General features: G+C 50.3%; 2 protein-coding genes across 2 annotated transcripts, besides 20 other annotated features; both read right to left on the reverse strand.

Moving 5' to 3' along the window:
* Positions 1-241: 241 nt before the first annotated feature.
* Positions 242-363: a microsatellite.
* Positions 364-815: 452 nt separating this feature from the next.
* Positions 816-8,805, reverse strand: PVX_082420 (hypothetical protein, conserved; the record flags this gene model as incomplete). Its single annotated transcript, XM_001614035.1, has 3 exons — positions 816-2,400; positions 2,628-2,697; positions 2,976-8,805. The coding sequence occupies 3 exons, from the start codon at positions 8,803-8,805 to the stop codon at positions 816-818; spliced, it is 7,485 nt and encodes a 2,494-aa protein (XP_001614085.1).
* Positions 2,919-2,939: a microsatellite.
* Positions 3,415-3,560: a microsatellite.
* Positions 3,850-3,879: a microsatellite.
* Positions 4,107-4,126: a microsatellite.
* Positions 5,210-5,230: a microsatellite.
* Positions 6,388-6,417: a microsatellite.
* Positions 7,522-7,545: a microsatellite.
* Positions 7,865-7,897: a microsatellite.
* Positions 8,621-8,670: a microsatellite.
* Positions 8,806-12,173: 3,368 nt separating the features above from the next.
* Positions 12,174-12,202: a microsatellite.
* A 247-nt stretch (positions 12,203-12,449) lies between these two features.
* Positions 12,450-12,478: a microsatellite.
* A 714-nt stretch (positions 12,479-13,192) lies between these two features.
* Positions 13,193-13,346: a microsatellite.
* A 212-nt stretch (positions 13,347-13,558) lies between these two features.
* Positions 13,559-13,583: a microsatellite.
* A 283-nt stretch (positions 13,584-13,866) lies between these two features.
* Positions 13,867-13,902: a microsatellite.
* Positions 13,903-13,924: a microsatellite.
* Positions 13,925-14,565: 641 nt separating this feature from the next.
* Positions 14,566-14,606: a microsatellite.
* Positions 14,607-15,101: 495 nt separating this feature from the next.
* Positions 15,102-15,166: a microsatellite.
* A 407-nt stretch (positions 15,167-15,573) lies between these two features.
* Positions 15,574-15,622: a microsatellite.
* Positions 15,623-16,072: 450 nt separating this feature from the next.
* On the reverse strand, positions 16,073-19,330 carry PVX_082415 (adenosine/AMP deaminase, putative; the record flags this gene model as incomplete). The annotated part of the gene is made up of 8 exons (XM_001614034.1): positions 16,073-16,139; positions 16,270-16,386; positions 16,528-16,589; positions 16,699-16,817; positions 17,012-17,190; positions 17,457-18,522; positions 18,665-18,914; positions 19,097-19,330. 8 exons carry the CDS (start codon positions 19,328-19,330, stop codon positions 16,073-16,075), a joined length of 2,094 nt encoding a protein of 697 aa, XP_001614084.1.
* Positions 16,253-16,272: a microsatellite.
* Positions 19,331-19,553: the final 223 nt, after the last annotated feature.

Here is a 19,553-nt window from a genome sequence, read left to right on the forward strand (position 1 = left end):
CAAATGGAAGGAAGGAAAGAAAAAGAAAAAAAGAAAAAAAAGAAAAAAAAAAGAAAAAAAAAGAAAAGCAGATGAACACAAGGAAAAATTAATCAAACAAAATGGAAGCGCATTTCTGCCTTCTGCCGTCTGACAGCCCCCCGCGCGTTGCCCGCACGGTATGAGAGGGGGGAGGGGAAAAGGGGTCTCCCTGGGTCGCCGCCCTATCGCGTCCGTTCGTAGCCTGTCACGGTCCCATCACAGACCATCACTGCCTGTCATAGCCCATCATAGCCCATCACAACCCTATCAGTGCTGTCTCACTGCTGTCTCTCTCTGCGGGCCTGGGTTGGTCTCCCCCTCTCCGAGGTGCAGAGGTGCGGGGCAGAAGCGGCGCGACGTGCATGTGGGGGTTTGTTGCGCGAAAAAAAAAAAAAAAAAAACAAGCAAGCAGTTAGAAGTCTACCGAAAGGTAAGCAATTAGAAGAGCACGTAAAGGCAAGCAATTAGAAGTGCACACAAAGGCAAACATGGTGAGTACAGCCACCAGCGTGGCTGTTGCCGTACAGGTGCGCTCGCACGCACGTGGGTGTTGTCATGGGGAAAGGGAGGCTCCTCGCTTCGCATCACCTCGCTTCGCATCACCTCGTTTCGCATCACCTCGTTTCGCATCACCTCGCTTCGCATCACCTCGCTTCGCATCACCTCGTTTCGCATCACCTCGTTTCGCATCACCTCGTTTCGCATCACCTCGTTTCGCATCACCTCGTTTCGCATCACTTCGCTTCGATTCTCATCTCTACCGCTTCGCTTCGCTCCGCCGCTCCCCCGCTCCCCTAATAGTTCAGCTCCAGGTGGGCGTTGTACTGGTCGAAGGTCTTGGAGCAGTTAGTGTCCGAGTCGTTCTGCAGGTTGCTCATGCCGTAGCTGGGGTAGCTCTGGTGGGGGAGGTTATTCATCAGGGAGTAATCCAGGCTGCCGTAGGAATTGCTCTGGCAGTACATGACCCTCCCGCTGTTCATGCCGCTGCTGAGGTTGATGTCAGATTTGGAAGAACCGTAGCCGTAATGCATGGCCTTGCCTCCTCCGGAGAGGTGCTCCGATGAGTGGTGGTTTGCGCCGGCACTACCTCCATTGTTGCCGCTGGCATTGCCGCTGCCGCTGCTGTTGGTGTTTCCCCCTTTGGGCTTCTTCCCCTCGATGATGGAAGACCTGTGGGAGTAGTCCTCCTCCATCTTGGGGTAGTCGAAGGGGATGCTGCTGGGTCCGTTGCCGCTGTGGTGCGGGTGGTGGTGCGACGGGTAAGGCGGGTAGTGGTCCACGGGGTGGTCCATCGGGTGGTCCATCGGGTGGTCCATCGGGTGGTCAAGTGGATGATCCATCGAGTGATCCATGGTGTGGTCAAGCGGGTGGTCAAGTGGATGATCCATGGGGTGGTCCATCGGGTGGTCCATCGGGTGGTCCATCGGATGGTCAAGCGGATGATCCATCGGGTGATCCATCCCATGATCCAGTGTATGATCCATCGGGTGGTCCATCCCATGATCCATCGGATGATCCATCGGGAGGTCCATCCCATGATCCATCGGATGATCCATCGGGAGGTCCCCCCGGTCGTCGTTGCAGCTGCCCACGTCGTTACCCAAACCGTAGCTGCTGCCGCAGACGGCCCCCTTGGAGGAGCTCTTAACATAGGCGGTGAAGTTCTTATTCACGTTATCTAAGTAGGAGCAGAAGAGCAGATGCCTATGCACATTATGCTTATCTAAAAATTCGTAGTTAATTTTGAGTGTCTCATCTGTGATAGCCTCCCAGTAATGCCACACCGTCTTGGGGATCCTCACTTTTAAATTTACCTTTCCATTGCTCTTCTGCGGGATGTTGCAACGTAAATAGGCAAACCCTTGGTCATATAGGTTCCTCAAATTAATATCATGCGATTCGGACGACTGGTAAACTTCATGGAGGGTGTATTTCTTCGCCTGGATGAGTAGGTTGTCTCCCCAGTCTACCAGGAACTCACATTCAAGGGTAAACAAATCGCGCAGAACCATCCCTCCAAGCTTATTAAAAGTAATTTTGATGAAGCAGAAATTTTTTGAGTAATTCTCATCTGGGAATCCGTTATTTGGGTAAATGCCTGAGATTTCAAAATAGGGCTCGTCCAACTCGTTCTTGACCGTTGGTAGGATAATGTTATTGTCGTCGAGGATGAGGATGTCCAGCTCGAAGCACTGGTTGGCTCCTCCTCCCTTGGTCTTCCTGGGCTTGGTCACGACGTTTTCCTCGTAGTACTTCAGCTCGTCGTTGACGAAGTCCGTGGCCTTCTTGATCAGCTCCTGATTGTACAGCGTCAGCGTTCGGTCCAGCAGCGCCTGCTCGTTGTTGCTCTCCATGTTCAGGATCCGCGCGTCGAAGAAGCTGCGGGGGGAGCGGTGTGGTGAAGGGGGGAAGCGGTGATGAGATGGGCAGATACACAGATTAGCAAATTTCCGATGGGCAGATACACAGATTAGCAAATTTCCGATGGGCAGATACACAGATTAGCAAATTTCCGATGGGCAGATACACAGATTAGCAAATTTCCGATGGGCACAAGAGCCCGGGGCGTGGCGCGGAGGACGCTCGCCCTCGCTCCAAGCGCTTACTCGTTACGAACTGAGTTGTAGTAATGCAACTCGGGGATGCCCAGTCTCCACATGACTTCCTTCCAGCAGTCTGCAAAGGGGGGAGGTGGACGGGGGTGACGGGGGTGATGGGGAGGTGTGCTATCTGCGGCGCTATCTGCGGCGCTATCTGCGGCGCTATCTGCGGTGCTATCTGCGGTGCTATCCGCGGTGCTATCTGCGGCGCTATCTGCGGCGCTATCCGCGGTGCTATTCGCGGTGCTATTCGCGGTGCTATTTGGGCCGCTAACAGATCTGTTAACAGGGCCGCTAACTGATCTGCTAGCCGCACCGCTAAGCGCGCCGCTGGCCCGGCCGCTAACTACTTACTGATGTTCCTCTGGTAGTGCTCCGTGGCGAACTTCTGCTTGAGGATGTGGCGGCCGCACGCGCGGCACAGCGTGCGCTCGCTCTGGCGGTAGTAAAAGTCTATGCGGATGTCGCCGATGAACTGGTCCCCACGCGTGACGGTTCGCACCTTGATGATGTCCGTGCTGGGGAACTCCCACAGCCTCTCGAACAGCTCGTCCACCAGCAACACGGTCTTAAAGCCAGTCACCCGCTGGTTAATGGGCCGAATGTTCTTATATAACTCGCTAGGCACATCTTCCATCTTGTAGGTCTTCCAGTTGGCACCACTCTTCAGCACAGTCAGGTCCTTCAGCAGGTCCTTTATTTCCTTGTAGTTCAAACAGGAGTAATTATTTGCCTTTTTTTGCATCGATAAATTCTTATACATAAAACTGTTTGGGTTTTCCTTCAACATGCCACCGTAGGCCTTCATCATTTCGTGGTTGTTTCTGTTGAAGTGGCTCCTCCTCCTCCTCTTCACCTTCTCCTTCCCCTCCACCTTCTGGTGCGCATTGTTCTTGTACTCGATCTTCCCCTCCACGCCGACGCCGCCTATGCCCACGCCGCTCATTCCGCTCATCCCCATCATGCTGTTATCGTTCGTGGAGGATGAGCCGTTCAGCCCTCCGGCCGCGCCCCCCCCCACGTCAGTCGCACCGCCCATTCCTCCGAAGCTATTTTTTCCCCCATCGGTGTCCATACCAGGTGGGGAGGTAGCCGTACCAGTGGCGGTGCTCATCCTCAACCCATGCTGCTCGTGATGACCGTTCTCCATCGACAGCTCATCCTTGATGTCTACCATCATTCCGTGGTGATGGTAATCGCCATGCTCACCTCCGTTCTGTTCTTCTATAATGTGCACCCCTCCTCCTGCTGCGGCCTTCCTCCTTCCCATTTCGTCCATTTCGTAGCCGTAGCCTCCTCCATCGTGGCCATCCTTCATTTCCCCCTTGATGTAGAAGTGGCTCACGTTCATGTGCTCGTTGTAGTTCATTCCGTTGAGGGGGTTTCCGCTGCTGCCCATCAGGTTGCCGCCGCTCATATCTCCTCTCATCACATGCGGGTGAAGTCTCATGGGATCCATGTCTTCGAAGTCGTCCCCCTCTGCTCCTCTGTTGTAGAAGCGCTGCATCTGCATCTGCTGCTGCATCGATGGGTTCATGGCCTGACCGGGCATACCCCCTTGCTGCAGGTGCATCTGCTGCATTTGCTGCATCTGCTGCTGCTCTTGGTGACTCTTCCTCCTCTTTCCACTCATACAGGCCTCCTTCGTGGGGTACGCATCGTCGTTAATAAAATATTTATTATTATACTTTTGCTCGAAATTGCGATAAATGAATTTCTCTCCGTTGGCTCCCTTCCTCCTCAGGGAGTACCCGTTGGCTGCATTGCCATGTGCTCCCCCTCCTGCTGCTGCTGCTGCGGCGGCGGCGGCGGCTGCTCCTCGGCCTCTTCCTCGGCCTCTTCCTCGGCCTGAATGCATGCCGCTACCCCTTCCACGTCTGTTCGTATGGCCGGATGATGTGCCTCCACGACCACTTCCACTGCCTCTCATTCGTCTTCTTTCTCCCCCATGGGTTGTTGCAGCACCACTCGCGGTTGTAGCTGCCGCCCCCGCGTCTGCATCACCTGCCGCTCCAACGCGACGACCATCTGCTCCTACATCTACGTTTCTTCCTTTATACCTTCTCGTGTGTTCTGTACCCATGAGTGCACTACTCGCACCGGTCATATGCAGCATGCTTCCTCCTCTAGCGGTAGCACCACTCTCTTCTTCCTCCTCATATCCCTGCTTGAATTGCTTGCCACCATCCTCCAACTCCCCTTGGGTGATGATTCCCCCCCCCACCTCGTTGTAATGATGGGCCAGTCGGCGACCCCTTCTTCCACGGAACTGGGGGGACAACACTACGTCGCCAAATTTCTCCCTCAAGTGGAGCAGCACTCCCCGAAGGCAGTCTATGTACTTTGTTCTGACGACTTTATTTTTGAGGATGTTCTCTAAGCACGTCACCAGGGTGCTGTCGTGAACGAGGAAGAGGAAGGAGGGGCTTATTTGGGTGCACTCCAGCAGGTCCTCGCTGTCCTCCTGGAGCAGCTGCTGGAGGGTACGCCTCTCCAAGCTGGGCTGGTTGGTTTGATCCGCTTGACTGGTTTGACTGGTTTGGTTTGCTTGATTGGTTTGGTTGGTTTGATTGGCTTCTTCCGCTTTTTCCGCTTCTCCTACTTCGCCTGCTTCTTCCGCTTCACCTGCCGCTCCCGCTTCGCCTGCCGCTCCCTCTTCTCCCCCTTTGGCGGCGTCCCCCTCGTTGGGCTGCTCCTTCGCGCCGGCCTCCGCCTCGTTCGCGTCGCTCCCCCGCTGGGCCCCTTCCTCCCCTTTCGATTGGGCCTCCACCCGGCGCTTCCACTCATTGGTGCTGACGATGGAGGTGAGGAAGGTATCGTAGTTGAAGGTCACCTTGGGGGACATGCGGTTGGCCTTCAATTTAAGTCTCTTCTTATTCACAATTTTAAAAAACCTCAAGTAGCTAGCCACGCTGATGTTATCATCGGATTTGAAGAAGTAGTTGCAATACGGCTCGTAGGTTAGGTCGTCGTCACTGAGGTATTTACACATGTGCACGTGGTCGCCGCAGAGGTTCACTTTGCTCTCCCGCTCCTCCACCTTCTGCGCGCGCCTTCTTCTGCCGTCCCTGTAAATGCACTCGTCATCCGTTTTGTTTCCCCTGGCGACGTCGTGCAGGAACGTTTCGTCTTCCAAGTCGTCCACCAGCCGGGGGTCCTCACCGCAGTGGTGGTCCACCCCGTAGTGGTTGTAGCTGCCGCTGTTAGCGCCTCCACTGTTGCCGCCTCTGCTCGCGGCGTGCCGCATGGCCGAGGAGCTCCTGTACCTGTGGGTCACGGTGCTGCCCCCCCGGGCGGTACCGCCACTCATGCGCATGCCTAGTGAGCTGTTGTGCAGTCTGCTCGACGTTGTGGTTGTTGCTCGGTTTAGCCCGGATCCTCTTCCTCTGCCCCTTCCTCTTCCTACGCCTCCAACTGTCCTCCTACTATCATCTGTATTTAGTCTCTTCCTGCCACGAGTTCCCTTCGTCTTATTGTTAACTACCGTGAGCACTCCCTTTCGTCTCTTCCTCCTCCTCCTCTTCACATTCTTGCCCATGCTGTAAGTTTCTTCGTCGTCTTCTGGGTTAATCACTCCCATCATTAGCATCATATCGTTTTCGTCCTGCTCCGCTCCTCTGCCTCTTCCCACTCCTCCCACTCCTCCTTTGACTGCTCCCCCCCTGGCATAGGGAAAGGAGTTCACGGCCGTTCCTGCTGGGTCTCCACTTGGGCCAAAGCTACCCCCCATTTGGTAGTAGCCTCTCCCCTCCCCTCTCGCGGCCGTTCCAGCCATGCTAGCGGGGGTAGCGGTATTGGCTAGGTTAGCGTGGTTAGCGGCACCCGTAATGCCAACCGTATCAACCGCTGCGACTGCGGAGGGCACGGCCAGGGAGGGACACCCGCCTGCACGCTTTCGCATGTTCAGCTTCAGCCACAGCTTCCTATTCCCATAATAATTATTCCTAAAAGAAATGTAATTCCTTCGGATGCTAGAGTTAAAGTTATATTCCCTTTTGACAAATGAGAAGGAGGCGTTGAAGAAATGGTAGTTGTTCCTCGGCTTGGCTTGATTGTTGACGAGGGTGGGCAGCGCGCGGCTCGCGGGGTAGCTGGCCGCACCGCCGCTGCTGTGGTTTGCACTCATGCCGCTACCGTGGTTCGCACCGCTGCCATGATTTGCACTCATGCTGGGGATGACGCTCGCGGCGAGGCCGGCGCCCAGCGTGGTGCCGATGCCGCTGCCGCGCCGACTGCTCCGGCGGCTGCCCCGGTGGCTGCTCACACGACTGCCGCGCCGGCTGCTCCGGTAGCTGCTGCGGTGGCTGCTGCGGCGACTGCTGCGGCGGCTGTTGCAGCTCCGCATGGTGTGCTCTTCTCTTCCGGTGGCGGCGATGGTTCCTATGCCACTCTCGCTCTTCTTCTTCCTTCCTCTTCTCGCGCCTTTGGTGATCCCCTTGTTTAACTTACGATAGTCGTTGAGGTTAAGTCCGTGGTAGTACCCCCTGCCCATCTGCGTCTGCACTGGAGAAACGGGCTCTTCCATGCGACGGTCGCCCATTCGATCGCTCCCCATTCGGTCACCTCCCATCCCGTTTCCGCCATTCGTGCCGTACATGCCATTGTGGTAATAGTCGTTTGGCTCGCTAAATTGGTTGGCACTATGCATAGCGGCAGCATTGTGGAAGCCGTTGCCCGCACCGTTGTTGGTGGCGCCCATCATGGGGAAACCGCCGTTCGCTGACCTCTGGTTGTTAAAGCGTTGCCATTTCTTCCCGCCGTCTTCATCATCCTCTTCTGCCTCCTCTTCCTCCTCCCCCATTTGGTTAAACTCGCCGATTGGGAAAACCCTACTGCTGCTGTGTTCGTGGCGCAGCGAGGAATAGTAATTGGCATCTTTGCTCGTCGCCGTGGTGGAGGTTGTGGTGGTGGTCGACGTTGCGTTCGCGTTGATGAGGTTGTGTCCGTTTGGGATGCCATTCGACATGCCACTCGCCATCCCGTTTGCCATCCCGTTTGACATGCCGCTCGTCATCCCATTCGCCATGCCCACCATTTTGTCCTTCCCATAGGTGGGCATCATCCCCCCGGGGACTCGGCCCTCAAAGTACTTGCTGGGCGAGTGGTGGTACGCCATGCTGCTCCTCTGCATTCTACTCTCTCCGGCGTTTTCTTCACCCTTGCCGCCATCGTTCAATAGGGCTGAACCCCTGGGGGGGGAGGCGGCATTCATCGGGTAAAACTCTCCTTCCTTCTCGTTGGCGTCTTTCACATGGGATCCATTCACATGGCCGCCACTTCCGAACGCGCGTCCCTCGAACTCCCCGCCGCCATACCCATTGCTATACCCATTGCCATACTTCCTATAATAATTAAGATACTCTAGAACCCCTGGGGGGATGTCACTGCTGTTGCCTCCTCTCTTTTCGTAGTCAACCAGATTCGCCGGATTGTCACTACCTATGAAGTCCGCATCGTAGGGGGTGTGGTGGTGGTGGTTACTTCCATTCGTTCGGTTCACATCTGTTATACTTTCAAAATGGGAAAACTGGTTACTCATGGGGATGCCATTTTGGTGGCCCATTTGATCTGCGTACTCTCCATTGGCTGATTCGAAGGAGACTTCCTGGCCTCCAACATTCTCTTCATCTTCTGCACCTTTCCCCACGTTGCCATCAATTCCATTGGGGGGGTTGCTCGAGGGTCCATTGGGGTTGCCCTCTTCCTGAGGGGGACCAATCCCGCCGCTACTGCCACCACCACCGTTGAGGTTTCCTCCGTTCTGGCTGTACATGTAATTATGCACTAAGTGGTGCTGATAGTTTCCGCTGTTGGTAGATGCACTAGGGTCAAAGGAGCCGTTTTTCAGGGGGTCCTCCGGGCAGTTGGCGCTGGGGCTGCCACTCACGTTGGTCATGCCACTCACATTCGTCATGCCGCTCACATTGGTCATGTTGCTCATGGCCGGCTTGCCCACACTCCCGTAGGTGCTGGCCACCTTTACAGTGTCTGCGTCGCCTTCCCCCCTGTGAGCAGCGGCGGCCTCATCATTCACGTACTCGTAGTAGGGGTTAATCGTCTGGCTGAAGTTATAACTGTTGATGGCGCTCTCATTGTCCCTCGCCTCCTTCTCGTTCGCGTCGTTATATATCGTGTTGGATGATTGCACTTCGCTCATGTATGCATTATATGATGTATCTTCCATTTTTTTTGGTTGACGCTAATGGTGGCTCGTGAGCCCATTATTCTTTCCTGCACGAGTGTATACGGGTGCCTGTGTGGGTATATATAGTATGTACCTTTTTGCACGCGGCACTCTACGTTCGCGTAGCGCTCCCGGGTTGCTTCGTTTGCTTGCTGGGTGCGCCCCTTCGCCGTCAAAAGGGGGAGATCACTACAGCTATGTATGTGTATAATTATAATCTGGTCTGAATGCAGCTCCTCCTCTTCGCTCCTTCCTCTTGAGCGGCGTACCGGCGAGTCTCTCCCGACTGTGCTTCTAACCCGCCGAAGAAATGGACGCACCTGAACGGTGGCTCCCTTCTGGACTTCCACTCAGCAGCTCGCTCGGTTGTCCCCGTGAGAGGGCAGGAAAGGAAAAACTGCAAAATTGCAGAAAATGCAAAACTGCAGAAAATGCAAATATTGCAAATGCTGCAAATGTGCAAAAAAATGCCAAAAAATTGCAAAAAAACGTGCCGAAAAAAAGTGCCGAAAAAAGTTGTTACCCCTAGGCTCCTCTCTCTTTTTTTTCGGCGGGGGGTAGGGGGCACATTACATGTGAAGATTCGCACGCGCGTATGCAAGAACGTGTAGGTGCGTAAACACTATGCGTACGCAAACGCGTATAGAGGGGCACGCAAACACGTATGCGTATGCACATGTACGGCCGCACCTATGTATGTACACGCTCGCGCGCAAACGCGGTGCGGCTAAAAAGGGGGCGACGCGACCCAGTGCTTATCCAATCAGGGGGGGAAAAACACCGGCGCTGTCGGCTAGAAAGCTACAAAGTGGTACCAAATGGGATGTGCAAAAAAAAAAAAAAAAAAAAAAAAAAAACATAAAAATGGGCGTAAATATAAACATAAATATAAACGTAAATATAAACGTAAATGTAACGTAAATATAACGTAAATGTAACGTAAATATAACGTAAATATGACGCAAATGTGATGCAAATACGACGTAAATATGGCGTAAGTATAAACATAAACATTGATGACTAAAAAAATGGGCAAAGGGATGCGGAAAAAAGGTGCCGCGCGCGCATATATATGTACGCACTATGTATATATACATATAAATGCACTTTGTACGTATATGCTGGTGCGCGCGCGAGGCGAAGGATGCGTAGGCGCAAAGCTTAAAAACACAAGAGCTGCGTTTCGTTTAATGAAGTCATCACAATTAAAAATAACTAAAAAGTGGGGGACGAACACACGGCACAGCGTTGCATAGGTCCGCACCGGGCCGTGCGCGCGCAAACACGAAGGCAGCCACATGCACATGCAAAGCATGCATTGCGCTTGTAGGTATATGAATATTATCGCGCGTAAGTACGCGTGTAAAAAGTTCGCTTTATTATATGCGTCTGTTTACATATCGAGTCGTACTAAAAAGGCTGGCAAAAAAAAAAAAAAAAAAAAAAAAAGTTTCCTTTTCTTTGTGCTCTCACGTGGAGGGGTATACTCACAGTGGAAGCTCGCCGATGCAAACGCGCACTATTGAAAGCGCACCAAGGCATACAAAGGGGGGTAATCAATATGGACAATGAACACTCGGTGCGCGGGTGACAGACGAACAGGGGTGAGTAAACACAGGCGAGTTAACCAGGCGAGGCAACACAGGCGAGGCAACACAGGCGAGGCAACACAGGCGAGGCAACACAGGCGAGGCAACACAGGCGAGGCAACACAAAACAGAATGAACAATGAAATCAGAGTAAACCGTATGAACAGCATATGCAGAAAAAAAAAAAAAAAAAAAAAAAAAAAAAAAGCTAGCTGCTCAGCGTTTGAAAGGACAAAATAAAAAATACCTGGAAAAAAAAAAAAAGAATGAATAATCAAAAAAATAAAGAATTGGACAAATTGCCTAAAATGTAACTTTAAAAAAAAAAATTAAAAAAGGGTAGATATTAATATATACATAAGTAATAAAAGAGATGTATATATATTTATCTACTTTTTAAACGATTGGGGAAAAAAGCAAAAAAAAAAATCGTGATGAAAAAATGAAAATAAAAAAAAAAAAATACATATTTTATTTATTTACTTGTTTTTCTTTTTTCTTTTTCTTTTTTGCGAAAAAAAAAAAGAAAAGGTCGCCACGGTGGCCACTCAGAATCGGCTGCGGGGCTTCCCTTTTTTTTTTTTTTGCTTTTTCTGGTTCGCATAAAAGAAAAAAAAAAAAGAATACGCAATGAAATATATACGTGAATACAAAAAGAAACGACACGAAACGAAACGAAAGCAGCGAAACGAAAGAAGCGAAATGAACGCAGATTTAGAGGCTTCTGCAGGTGCAGCAAGGAAAAGCATACCGAGTGCGTATGTCCACTCGGGCTTGCATAATGGGGTTGGGGCGGCGTATATAATTCAATGATCGCTTGCGTATGCACGCGCGGCATATGGTCGCGTGAAAACAGATGCAGCAGTGGAGGATGCTAAGATGACGCATTTGTCATCGCGTGGAGGGGAAAAGAAAAGAAAAAAAATATAAATAAAAATAAAAATAAAAATAAAAACACTCTGCTATATATCATAAAATAAACGCATCTTTTGTTTTACAATACTGCTATATCACAGCTGGCAAAACAGGTTTGAGGAAAAAAAAAAAAAAAGGTGCCATTCAGGGTGAGCATGAAATGAAAAATAAATGAAAAAAAAAAAAAAAAAAACGAAAACGGCAATAATAAAAATACAATACGCATTACATGTTGCACTAAAGAAAAAAAATGGAACGCATATATATGCATATATGCACGCGCGATGGCAAAACGCAATTCAAAGAAAAAAGAAGTTGAAAAAGAAAAAAAGACCGGGCTCGAAACGCAACATATATAATCATACAGCACAGCGCAGGGAGGGAGGCAATGCTGTATGTGGCATGAAAAAGGGTTTTAAAAAAAGGCAATGCCTGTCAAGTGGTGAAAAAAAAAAAAATGCTGCAAGAGTGTCCCCATAGAAAGGAATAAAAATGGGCAAGCGTAAATTAAATCAGCATAAATTAAAATTAAAATAAAAATTAAAATTAAAGTTAAAAAAAAAGCGCGCTTTCGTGTGAGGCACCATGCATTTCGACCCAAGTCGAGCACTGCCTTGTCCGCGCTGGCGTGACATGCAAAAAAAGAGGAAAGAAAAAGAGGGGGGCCAAGTAAGAGCGATCAAGTAGATAGGTTGCGAAGAGCTACCGCCTGTCTTATGCGCGCATAACTGCACGCACAAATGTGAGCCAAACAGGCGAGCAAATATGAGCCAAAAAGACTGCAAATATGAGCCAAAAAGACTGCAAATATGAGCCAAAAAGACTGCAAATATGAGCCAAACGGACTGCAAATGTGAGCCAAATGGACGTGCAAATGTGAGCCAGTTGCGCTGCGTAGCACGCTCTCGCCGCAGGGGGCCTCTCCCCACTTTGCCGTTTTCGCGCCGCACACAGGTGTTCAGTTCATGTGCATGGGACTCAGTGTCGCATCCTGCACGAGTCGCCGAAGGCTGTTCTTCGGCTTGCGCAGCTGCGTCTGCAATTGGCAAGGAGAGCACCAGCCTACGAGTGCATTAATAATGCATATACGTATGTGCGTGCGTTGGCGCAAGGCGGGCAGCGTGGAGGCGATAGCAACGTTGCGGCGATTACGCGGCGATTAAGCGGCGACAACGACGACGCTACGTGAACGACGAAAGAGGGAATGCCATATGTGGGAGCGTACGCTCAGATAGGGGAAAATGACTCCTCTGAAAAATGGGGGGAGTACAGAGTAGGGGCTCGCGTGAAGAGAGAGTTGCGCGAGAGAGTTACACGTTGAAGCGGGTGAAGAGAGAGATGTATGCGCCTTCAAACGCAACAATGAGTGTTAGTACTGTGCGAACCGCTTATGCAGATCTCTACACGCGCGCGTAGGTGAACACGTTTAGCGTTCACGCGTGCGAGTCGCACAGGGGGGAAAGCCAAATGGATGAATAAATGCGTTTGCGCGCTGCTACGTATGTACGTATGTACATATGATCACGCAGGGAAAAAAAAAAAAAAAAAAAAAAAAGCGCCACAGGATGTATTTGTTACATTTTCATAACTTCATGTGAACAATCGGTAGGAACACTACGAGGTACGTTCTCTTTCTCTAAAACAGGAGGAATTTTCTTTTTTTTTCTTCTTCAACGAACTGTTTCTTTTGAACTCTCTACCATTTATTTTTTTTTTCGCGTTTTTTTTTTTTTACAAATAAGCATGTATATATGCTGCGCATGTACATATGTACTTCACTTGTACGAGCCGCACAAATCGCGTGAACGTATTTTTATTGCTAAAGGGTTGATCGTGGCATGGGAGGCGATAACAATTTTTCTCGCTTAACCTGATCGCCGTGGCCGGGGGCTGCGGCGCGCAGTGCGCAGTGTAAAATGGCCCGTGCCTACGACGAAGCTGGGCGCCGAGCGTTGTGCGCGCGTCGGAGGTACGCGCAAAATGTGGGCAAATGTAGGCACGTAATGTAGGCATGAAACGCAAGTATATTTTATATGCCCATTTTATTTGCCCCTTTTATTTGCTACTTCCATGTGCATTTGTTTCACTTAATTTTACGCTGCGGCAGGTGTATGCCCGGCGTCGGCGCGTATGCATCTGTTCAGGGGCGCTCGCAAATGGCATCGCGCAGGAGCCCCCACGTGAAACACGGCGTGGTGCTCATATATGTGGCGACGTGGCTCGAATGAACACCTCTTTAAAGGCATTTTTTTTTTCAACCCCACCGGCAGTGTCACATCGCAGCAAAAGTAGTTGCTCTGTGCGTTCTGCCTCCAAAGGGTTGCATTTTAATTACATATATAACACTGCCACTACGAAGGGAATATATATTTTTTTTTTTTTTAAACCCTTTGACTGCATGCAAAATGGGCATATGACATGCGTCAGTTTTACCAGCATATTCTTTTTTTAAAAAAAGAAAAAAACATTGCTCTGCCGTCATGCGGATTAACGCATTTGCGCATTGGCGTATATTTTGCCTGCGTAGGTTTTTTTTTTGTTAACCTTTTGTGAGTTAACGAAAATTGGGTGATGTGGGAAGCGCGTCGTTCTGTTCACAGAGGGGAAGAACATAAAAATTAAAATATATATAAATTATATATATTATATATATTATTTTTTATATGTACACAGAATTGCAGAAGCCACGGTCGGCGCGTTTTAATCCATTTAACCCGGTCAACCCGTTTGACCCAGTTGAATTTTTTTTTTTTTTTTTTTTGCTTATTCCTTCGGCTGCTCTGCTTTGCGCTCGGGGGGACTCCATTCGGAAGCGCGTCATCTGGCGGCCACTCGCTTGGAGGCTCTCCACTTTTGCTATTTACGCAGGACGGCAGTTAGTACATCTCCAGTTTGTTGTGAAAACATGTGCGAGTGTTTTTTTTTTTTTTTCTTAAGAATGCTATTTTTTTTGCCTCCCCCTTTTTTGCATGCAACGGGGGGAGTATAGTATCCCCCTGACGGGTTGGTCGCCTGCTTGGCATATTCTTTATATCGCAGCGCAGTGAAGTCACCACAAATGGAAAGAACCTCATTTGATGGTCGCACGTGGCGCATCCCCCTGACATACACTCCATGATGCATAGATGTGTACGCGTCGCTCTGCCTCTTCCCCCTGATATACACTCCCTGACGTATGGATGTGTACGTGTCACTCCGCCTCCTCCCCCTGCGCATGTGTCACCGTTACGCGTATGCTAACAGCGCGCGCAGGAGTGCCAATGTTATGTGCGCATGGAGATGTGTATGTACAAGTGGGGCATACACCCTTACGGTACTTTTTAAAATTGTGGCATCGCTCCCCAACATTGTTACAATGAGCAGATGCATAACCATAAGGTGTGAACGAACCCCCCATCTGCGTGCGCCCTGTGAAGGATGCGGCGCGGTCAAAAGGAACAGTTAAAAGGCAAACTGTGGGTCAACCCTCTCCTCCCACGAATGAGCAACATGTTTGCTTCTGACGTTTGTTGGTCCCACGTATGTATCATTCCTCCTGCGCGAAAACGTTCTTTTCCCCGGGGCCATACGGGCATAAATGAAACGCCCTGTACGCAGCCCCGCAAAAGTGTAAAGTGGGATATACACTCATACATAAAGCTACGCATATGCGTGTGTATATCCAGGCAGATGGAGACTTTCCCCCCAGATCTTCACTCATCAGTAATGTTAACCTAGTTGGAAACGCCACTTGTCATTTTTAATGGCATCATATCTTTTCCCCCTTTCAAAATAACATTCCAGTAAATTTTTTTTTTCTTTTTTAATTCCCCTTATGCTATAATACGATGGCCAAAATGTGCATCGTAAAGGGGAAAGTACATTTAAAAACGTGGGCATATAAAAAAAAACCCTACGGCGTCGTACGCTGGGGGATAAATGCACCTTCGTTGATGCCACTTTGTGCGTTCCCCTTGGGCCATATTTACAAAAGGATCAATTTTTAAATGAGCACGAGACGGCGTCGTAAAGGTGTTCTCTCAAAGGGGCATGCACAGGGTGACCGTTTTTTATACCCACCTTCGGCCGTCATTTTGTTACCCCCCCCACGTCCGTCACTTTTTCCTTTTGTTTCGTTCGCCACACTGGCATTAAAAAAATGCTCAACAGTGAGTATCCTCGTTCTGCACACGCCTGTCTACCTCCTCCCCCTTTTTACGCAACGCACGTACTGACAAGTTGATGGTCTTAATCCCTAAATGGGACTTTTAATGTGCGAAGGGGTGAAACACGCACATGTGCTACGCATGAAGGTTATTCTGATCGACCACCAAATGTGCAGAACTGTTATAGGGAGCATCCCGTTTGAGGGGAGAACATGCACTGAGTCGTCCACGTGCAACAGCGCAGTGTTGTTTTGCGTGCTTTAAGAAAGAAAAAATGTAAAATTGGCTAGCCGTCATAAAAATGTGACCAATCTGCATGAACGGTTAATAAAAAAATGCACATTTTGGCTAGCCGTCACAAAAATATGACCAACCTGCATGAACGGTTAATAAAATGATGCACATTTTGGCTAGCCGTCACAAAAATATGACCAACCTGCATGAACGGTTAATAAAAAAATGCACATTTTGGCTAGCTGTCATAAAAATGTGACCAACCTGTATTGACGCTCTTGCGGATCATACAACTGGTGGACAGTTTAAAGGGGCCCGCTTGAGGAAGCGCACACAAGGAGAGACGAACCAGAAAGGGGAAGATTATCTCCACGGGTCAATCCCTCACGCGTCACTTGCGTAATTCGCCAGCCTCCAAATGTTTTCATTTTCTTCATCAAAGGTATTCTTCCTGCAGTGGTGAGGTGTGCAAGTGCCAACCGCAAAAAGGAGTGACTTATCCTTTTACGAGTGCTACTATCATTGCATGCATTTATTTGTGTACGTCAGCGATTTGGCCCACGCACTCGTGTTGTGACTACCTGTACGCCACCCTCGTGTTGGGTATGTTTGTTTTCTCCGGGTGATTCTCAAAATTGGTCACTCCATTAGTTGTGTCTGTGCCCAACCAGTGCTTCTTGAAGGATGGTTCGTACCCGCTGAAGGGGGGAGGGAAGGGACAAGAAAAAGGACAGAGTTACGTTTTTCCTTCTCTTTTTTTTTTTTTTTTTTCTTTACAATTTTTCGAAATCGCAACAAGCGCGCAACTTCAAATGGAAAAAGGGCCAATTGATTGCCACCTCTGCATGACGGAGTTCCTCGCTATTTCGCACAAGTCCACGGTGCTGAGCTTCCATATGTGCTTTGAAGGGGGGTGCGAATGGGTGAGGGGCAAATGAGGAGTGGGGGTAAATGGGCAGAAGGGGTATCATCAGCTGTGGGTACTGCTCATCAGCGTGGGCGCTCATTACCGCGCACACGGAGTACTCCTCCAGCAGGGGCTCGTCCGTGAAGTGGAACATGAGGGGGTCGTCCGTGGACAGCGACACGTTCAGACCAATTTTGAAGAAGCGCTTAAAGGGGTTTTTCTCTACGGGGGTGGGCGAGGGCAGTTTGGCATGTCTGAGCGATGGCCGGGCAGGCAGCTCGCGAGGCGCACCTAGGTACACAGACGTATGTACACATGTGCACATCTACACATCTACACATTAACACACACGCAAAACCTCCCTTGTGAGGCACCCACTTCAGGGTGAGCCCTTTCGCTGCCCCGTGCAGGCGTACCGATCTGCAAAAAGAGGGCGTTGTTGGAGAGGGGCGAGACGGCCAGCCCGATCTGCTTCAGGTAGTAGAGGTACAGCAAGACGGGCGACTTCCTCAAATTGATTCCGTGGTTTATTCGGTCTGCCAGCAGGAACATGGTGGCCAGGTGGCTTATGTTCCCGATTTCGCCGCAGTGGGGTCTGCCATGGGGGGAAGCGGCACACCGTGATGAAAAAGCGGCACGCCACGATGAAAAAGCGGCACAACAGGATTGCCAACCAAATAACGCATCCCATGCGTGTGCACTTTGGAAGGGTAACCCTCTACAGCTTAAGTGGAGAGCATTTTTTTTTTGCCAAGTTGCGGGGGGGGACCTAAAGGAGGTTCCGAGCAAGCAGATGGATTCCCCCTTCAAACCGTCAGACAAATAGCGCCTACCCCATCGTCGAGCTCTCCTGCTACTCACCTGAAAGCCATGGGGCGCAGCTGCCGACTAACCAGAAAGTCATTAAGCGTCCTTATATTAACATACATGTAGTACGCGTAGTAGGAGTAGGGTGGGTTGTTCTCACTGGTGTATTTGTCTGGTGTAGGAAGTTCCCCACCCCTGGTTGTGTATTTCGAAATGGCGGACTCATCATCTACGCTGTCCCATCCAACGACTTGCTGCAGAAAGGAGAAGACGTCTCTGTTATCCTGTGGATTCTTTACAGCTTCGAAACAGGGTTGGAATATATTGCTTAAGAAATCTGCAAAGGAGTTGATTAATCTTCTTTTTTTATATACGTAGTAAAGCCTTGGCACTTGAACTACCCAACGTACAGAACCACTAGAGAGATTGTTTTGTAGAACCCATCTAGCTAGCTTTTTCCATTCAGATGGGTTCTGTCCATATATAGATATACGCCACTCCACATGTTGATATTTGGATTTCTCTAAATTTTTTATTTCTTGTTTTGTAATTTCGGCTAGGTACCTCCCTTCGATGTAGTTATCTGTTTTTAAAAAAATTTCTCTTAACAATTTCTGCCCAAATGGGTTGTACTTATCATTAAAGAGATCAAATCTGTGGAAGCAACTGCCAAGAGCGTTAACGGCTAGTGTGTCTACCGTAGCTTCATATGCTGATGTCTTTAATTCCTGGTCGAAAATATCCTTGAGGGTCATTTTGATCCCGTTTTCGGTCATGTACACCACGGTGTTAGGTTCCGTTTTGTATTTGTCTCGAATGAATCGTAGCAACACCTTCTGCTGCATGCAGGCTGAGTGATGCACGTGTGCGTCTACCTTCCTGATGTTATAAAAGTCCCTGTGCTTGATGTTAGCTGTTTCGCGTAACTCTAGAGACCCATTAAACATGAGGTGGAAATCAAATTTCTGCTCCAGGTACTTGAGCCTTTGATAGCAGAAGCTTTTGCAGGCCGGGTCCTGCACGGCCACCATTATTTCTTGGATGGCTGACAGGTACTCCTCCGTCGACTTGATGCTCGCGTGCTCCGCCAGCTTGTTCGCTTCGCTGCATTGGTCTCTGCCTGCGGGAAGGGGGGGGGGGAGCAGCGGAAGTTGTAAAGAAGTGACTCCTGCAACTATGATCTTTGCAACGCCGCCATGTGGAAGGCTACCCTGTACCGCGCCCGGGCAGCGGTCCTCTCCCGCCGCACCGCGCAGGCTTACTCTTCGGCCCCTCGTCCAGCAGGGGGTCCCAGTGGACGAAGAAAATCCCGTCGACAAAATTGAGGAAGGCGTTACACTTCTCCAAAAGGACCACCTTGCTAGGGTTGTAAATTGGCTCGTCCGGCTTGGTGTCTTCGTGCTCCTTCGCCTCGCCGTCCTTCGAGTGGCTCCTTTTTTCCACCAACGTCGTGTCGATGTCGGCGAAGGGCTTTATGAACTCGTCCCGCAGGTTGCACAGCTTCAGGATTTTCTGCGCGCAGGGGGGGGCGACGGTGGCATGAAGACGCGGTAGCAGTGTGGAGCGGTGGCATGACGACGCGGTAGCACTGTAGAGCGGTGGCATGCGGACGCTGTTGCATCACGACGAGGCAGCGCTACGAATCGGTAACGCTGCCAATTTGCTTCCCATCCGCCGCGCCGCTCTAGCGATACCTTCGTGACGTCCACCTCCTCGCGCGGAATGACCCCGGTAGACGACAGGGTGAAGATGAAGCGACTGGAGCTGTTCAAGTCAGGCAGCTCCTTGCTCACGAGGGCGTTCTCATCATACTTTATGCTCGCATGGGACGACGCATTCACCACCGCCTCGTACAGAGTGTCCCACCCCTTTTTTTTTTTCTTCAGATGAGTTTCACCCAGGTCGCCGTTACTGTTCGGTCGCTTCATTATCGAGCAGAGGGTAGAAGCGTGAAATGGGGCAAGTGCGCCACTTTTTCTTCTTCTTCTTCTTTTTTTTTTTTTTTTTTTTTTTTCCAAACAAACCCAATTGGCGAGTTTTAAAATGAAGACTGACGAGGCCGCCGCAAAATGAAGTGTCCCTGCACGTGCGACGTCGCAAAGGAGACCACGCATGCGTCTGTGCAGCAGCGAACGGTTGGACGTGTTTGCA

Source organism: Plasmodium vivax, chromosome 12 (genome assembly GCF_000002415.2).
Source record: "Plasmodium vivax chromosome 12, whole genome shotgun sequence".
NCBI classification, from domain to species: Eukaryota; Apicomplexa; class Aconoidasida; order Haemosporida; family Plasmodiidae; genus Plasmodium; species Plasmodium vivax.